This window comes from Ahaetulla prasina, chromosome 9, assembly GCF_028640845.1.
Source record: "Ahaetulla prasina isolate Xishuangbanna chromosome 9, ASM2864084v1, whole genome shotgun sequence".
NCBI lineage: Eukaryota > Metazoa > Chordata > Lepidosauria > Squamata > Colubridae > Ahaetulla > Ahaetulla prasina.
In genome coordinates, this window is record NC_080547.1 from 11,934,142 (window position 1) to 11,940,141 (window position 6,000).

The following is a 6,000-nucleotide window of genomic DNA, read 5'->3' on the forward strand; positions in this document are numbered from 1 at the left end:
GCCTCTCGCACATGCTTGCTAGTCGTTCCCGACTCTAGGGGGCGGTGTTCCTCTCCGTTTCAAAGCTGAAGAGCCAGCGCTGTCCGAAGACGTCTCCATGATCATGTGGCTGGCATGAGTCAACACCAAAGGTGCACGGAACGCTGTTCCCTTCCCACCAAAGGTGGTCCCTATTTTTTCTACTTGCAGTTTTTACAGGCTTTCGAACTGCATGGTTGGCAGAAGCTGGGACAAGGAACGGGAGCTCACCCTATTATGCAGCACTAGGGATTCGAACCGCTGAACTGCTGACCTTCCGATCGACAAGCTCAGTGTCTTAGCCACCGAAGTTACCTACTTTTTATTCACCTTGCTTTGTTGCTTACCTGGATATAGATTCCTGCCTAGTTTCAAGCTAACGGCCTAGAATGAAGACTGACCTGGATGGACATCAAGACTAAATTTGTCCTTACCAACTTATCAGTGTTAGGCGTAGGTTCGGTAGCTGCCATGTCATAATAGGGTGGCTGGGACGATGTCTTCTGGACCTCTTCCTCTTGTTCCTTCATGTTATCCAGGTGCACAACCTGCAGTTGAGGCAGTAGGGAAGGTTCAAGAAGAGCAGTCCTAGCCCAAGTGAAAAACTATTTCCCAAGATGGATTTGATGGAGAGACCATCATGCTACATTTCTCAAAGGGAATTAGGTCATTGCATTAAGTGATGGATGAGAATATTTGGAGCTTAGGGTTGAACTATGGAGTCCTTGGTGCTGTCGGGGCTAGGATGTTTTCGTGCAGACATTTCATTACCAAACTAGGTAACATCATCAGTGGTAGAAGGGAGTGGGGTTTGCAGAGAGGAGGAGGTGGAGGTGGAGGAGGAGGAGGAGGAAGAAGGTGATGACTATGGGGTCCCTGGTGTTTCTGAGCTTGGTTGTTTCCTTGCAGATGTTTCATTGCCAAACTAGGTAACATCATCAGTTCTAGAAGGGAGTGGGGTTTGCAGAGAGGAGGAGGAGGAGGAGGAGGGTGATGACTATGGGTTCCCTGTGCTTTCTGAGCTTGGTTGTTTCCTTGCCAACATTTCATTACCAAACTAGGTAACATTATCAGTCATTCCCTTTAGGAATCTCAATAGAAAGTTTGCTACCACCTTAGATACCACCTCTTTTTAATAGGAAAGTCTGAGAACTTTAGGGACCCCAGATGGTCAGTGTGAGATAAGAAAGCTAAGTCTGGACTCATCTTTATGGAAGATGAGAAAATTGTCCTGGGAATTAGGATCAAATACAGCTCCATGCATGAACCCATGCTCTGCCTGCGGGAGGCCCCGATTCAGTTCTTTGCAATTAAAAAGAAGAGAACTGCGGCTAACCGGATAAGTTAGTATTGATTTAAAGAGACAAATCACCCAACTTGGTGTCAGGAAACCTTCCCATAAATCCATCAAGTCGCAGAAATAATGGTGAGGCTGAGGGGTAAATAATGAGGAAAATGCTGACTGTTCATTTCAAATGTCCATCTTACTACCTCCTATCTCTTCTTCTATTCTTAGATGAAGCCACTATGAAATAATCAGAAAAGCATTTCATTCTTGTAATTCCTTTATTGGGTTGGCCTCTGAAACTAGACCGATATCCAGATTTTTGCGCTTGTGTCAGAAGCCCTGAGGCACTTCTGGGTTGAAAGGATTAGCCGGTGACATCACTGTCACCCTAGGGACACCCAGTTGGGGGCTCCTCTCACGTCCCCCCAGTAGGAGTTGAGTCAAGGACAGGAGCTCATCCCTTCCCCAGGTCAGCACTTGGGTCTCAAACGTGGGCTTGCTAACCTCCAACCCAGCGTCCTAACCAGAGGTGGGTTTCAGCAGGTTCTGACCAGTTCTGGAGAACCGGTAGCGGAAATTTTGAGTAGTTTGGAGAACTGGTAGTAAAAATTCTGACTGGCCCCACCCCCATCTATTCTCTGCCTCCCGAGTCCCAGCTGATTGGGAGGAAATGGGGATTTTGCAGTAACCTTCCCCTGAATTGGGGACGGAATGGAGATTTTACAGTATCTTTCCCCTGCCACGCCCACCAAGCCACACCCACCAAGCCACACATATAGAACCGGTAGTAAAAAAAATTGAAACCCACCATTGGTCCTAACCATGTGATCAACCAACGTGGTTGATATCCAGATGTGGAGACTCATTCTAGAAATGGCTACTGTAGTGAGCTGAAGAGGCAATGCTGGGAAGTAAACTTTCGGATACCCTATCCAAATATTCCCTATATAGGGTGGGTGAGATAGAATCTATAAATTGGTGGGAAGTCCTACGAATGGCCGAAGATACCTGGATATTCTCTGCAGTCAGCTGGCTTTTCACTTCCTCATTCTGGTTGAGGGGCAGAGAAGCAGGTTTCTGGGCAGAGGGGAGGTCTATCCTGTAGGAAGGAAAACGGCCAGTTGGACAGACAGTACTTTATTTTTTATTTATCCACCTATTTATTAAATTTACAGCCCCTCTTGTTGTGAAGAGACTCTGGGCAGCTTATAATAACATAAAAATACTGTAAAAAATGATAAGAACATTAAAACATTAAGAATCATAACAATATATACCTACAGAGAAACCTGCTATACAAAAGATCATGAACGGCGCAGAAATGGACAAACTAACGCTGAGTTTAAAAGATAAAGAGACATCTGTATTTTATAATATATGGGAACAGTGGTATAATTGGATAGAAAGGAGATAGATAAGGATATTTAGTTACTAAGTATAAACAATAGATAAAACAAGAACACAAATATATACAATTTAATGTTTGTAATCATTGCACGGATTATTGTTATAAGAAAAACACTACAAATAGCTGTTAAGTAATATAACTTTTTCCTTTTTTTCCCTATGTTTTTAATGTAAAAAAGTTTAATAAAATATATATTTTTTAAAAAAAGAATTATAACAATGTTAAGCAAAAACTAGATAAGGGATCCATGGATATATGGCTTAGAGGTAGGATCTTTTCCTAATCTACTTCCTACTTCCAAAATGGGATGTCCCCATAGAGAAAAAAAAATAAAATGAAGCGGCTGCTTTAAAGAGCAAGTACAGCCAACGGTGGTTTGTATGAAATAGTGGTTTTTAAAATCTGTAATAAGAATATAGGAATACTATACATACACATGCTACAAGCAGTATCTAAACAAACAGCAATTACAGCAGAGAAGAAGATCAATGAACGAACCAACATGCCAGCAGGGCCACCTCTTATTACACAGGCTCTTAAAGGGATAACAACCAAAGACCCTGCTAATTCATTCCCCTCATTGCATCAGCTGATCAGCTCTTAAATCATCACCTTGACATAACCAACACCTTGATTTGCCGGTTGACAGGACTCAAACCATTCCGATCAACTAACTTTGATGTCCAAGAGAGGCTGTGGCTAACTCCACATTCAATACAATTTCAGTCTTACAAGACTGCAAAATCTGGTGAGATTTCAGCAACTTAGTTCAAGCGCTCCATATATTGCCAAAATTTCACAGGCTCTTGCATAAGAAGGTTGAGGTCCCACCTCACCCTCTCCATTCCCTGAACTGTGACAGCAGGTGGAATCCTGGCTTCAAGCCAAAGTATGTTTTGCCGAAGTTAATTTTGAACGAAAACGTGTGTGCACTTAGCCAGCACACAAATCACAGTTTGAACCGTTATATATGGCCAACAGGAAATGAACCACTGCCAGGAAATGGAATTTCAGTTTGATTGCTTGACTTTTTGTTCCTAACCTAGTAATTTTTTTTCAAAACGGGGGAAAAAATTCTCCCCATTTTTTTTTTTTTATGAATGGTTATTTCTGAAGACATTATAGTGAAAATGGTTCAGAAGGCGCCACGCAATTCTGGTAGAAATTGACATAAACTGGCAGAGTAATGCATGAAGAGAGACAGAGAGAGAGACAGAGACACATCTCTGACATCAATACAATCGAACGTGTCCAGAAATATTTTACAAGAAGAGTTCTCCACTCCTCTGATTACAACAAAATACCTTATCCCACCAGACTTGAAATCCTAGGCTTAGAAAACTTGGAACTCCGTCGCCTTCGACAAGACCTAAGCTTAACTCACAGAATCATCTATTGTAATGTCCTTCCTGTTAAAGACTACTTCAGCTTTAATTGCAATAATACTAGAGCAACTAATAGATTTAAACTTAATGTCAACCACTTTAATCTAGATTGCAGAAAATATGACTTCTGTAACAGAGTCATCAGTGCTTGGAATACTTTACCTGACTCTGTGGTCTCTTCCCATAATCCTAAAAGTTTTATCCAAAAACTTTCTACTGTTGACCTCACCCCATTCCTAAGAGGACCATAAGGGGCGTGCATAAGCGCACAAACGTGCCTACCGTTCCTGTCCTATTGTTTTTCTTTTCTTCTTCCTATATATATGCTTATACCTCCTTATATTTACCCATATATGTGTTTATTTACTATATAATCTTTTTGTATGATACCTACATATATTGTTGTGACAAAATAAAATAAATAAATAAAAAATAAAAACAGAGAGGGAGAGACAGAGAGAGAGAGAACAAGAGAAAATGAGAGAGAGAGAGGAAAGAGAGAGAGAGAGAGACAATGAGAGAGATAATGTAAAAGAGAACAAGAATGGGTGTGAGAGAAAATTCACATTTCAGGAACAAGGATGTTCAGCTCTTCAATTTACTAACAAGTCTCTGAAGAGACAAAACAGGTAGAGATGGAAGCTCAAATGCATCTCCCTAGCAAGATATAACATAATGCGCGCATCCTCCCGCATGCAGAAGCAGTGTGGACCGTGTGCATCAAGTTGGAGCTTCAGCACCATGGACAACTCTCTTCCAATCAGCATAACGATGATATTCTGGATTCATTGTCCCCAAAGTGTTTCAGAGCATATACAATTTTGACTATGGTCCCTATTTGCAACTTTTTAAAACAGCCGCATCTTTCCCCTAGGAACACATTGAAATTTTAGAGGACAGCTGGATGCAATCTGAAAAAAATGAAGCGGCTGCTTTAAAGAGCACTCAGGGGTGACTCTAGCACTCCTTTATGTTCCGATATATCTTGTTCAAATTGTTCCTGGATTGTTGCAGTAGCTGAATTGTTCCTATTCAGTACATCTTGAAGGCCAAACAAAGTCCTTCAAACCCATGAATTTCCATACAGAAGTCATCTTAACTACCGTTCCCTATCATAATCTTAAAGAATGATCACCGAAATAGATGTTACATGGAGATGGTGGTACTCACAGGTCATTTTCAGTGTCTGATCGGTTTGCCTTCTGTCTTCTTCTGAAGATGGTGAAGACGGTAACAGCACCACCAATAATGAAAAGGGCAGCAATCATCATACCCAGGATTCCCAAAATGCCTCCAAAAACTCCCTGGGGCAACGGTTTATCTGTAACACAGAAGAAGAAGAAGAGGAGGAGGAGGAGGAGGAGGAGGAGGAGGAGGAGGAGGAGGAGGAGGAGGAGGAGGAGGAGGAGGAGGAGGAGGAGGAGGAGGAGAAGAAGAAGAAGAAGAAGAAGAAGAAGAAGAAGAAGAAGAAGAAGAAGAAGAAGAAGAAGAAATAATGAATTATTATGGTGACTAGCAATCATTATGCTTCTTTTAATCATGCATTTGTAATTTCATTGCTTATCTTCTCCTTTTAAATATTCTACAGGTACTAAGAGGAGTAGAACAATCTAGCGTTAACTTTTCATCGATATAAGTGTTGCAATCTACTAAGGGAGGGAGGAAGGGAAGGAGGGAGGGAGGGAGGAAGGAAGGAAGGAAGGAAGGAAGGAAGGAAGGAAGGAAGGAAGGAAGGAAGGATTGTTTAGGACTATTTGTGTCTGGTAATAACTACTTGGGCCTAGGTCACAACAGTCCAAGGATTGTCCAAGGACCATCAGTTGGGTCAGAAAACCTCCTTCTTTGATTGTCCCTTTTTCAAAAGGCAACTGGAGTTTCTTTGTTTTTTCGTTCTTGAAGAC

General features: G+C 41.7%; 1 protein-coding gene across 3 annotated transcripts in view; it reads right to left on the bottom strand.

The window, feature by feature from the left end:
• Positions 1-5,414, bottom strand: part of LOC131204101 (uncharacterized) — a 30,336-nt gene extending 24,922 nt beyond the window's left edge. For all 3 annotated transcript variants that reach the window (XM_058194982.1, XM_058194983.1, XM_058194984.1), the window contains exons 1-3: positions 5,270-5,414; positions 2,315-2,405; positions 453-566 (exon numbers count right to left, since the gene is read on the bottom strand). In XM_058194982.1, coding sequence (XP_058050965.1) covers positions 453-566; positions 2,315-2,405; positions 5,270-5,370 — 306 coding nt within the window. In that variant the 5' untranslated portion in view covers positions 5,371-5,414. The remainder of the gene's footprint in view (positions 1-452; positions 567-2,314; positions 2,406-5,269) is intronic.
• Between the last annotated feature and the right edge of the window lie 586 nt (positions 5,415-6,000).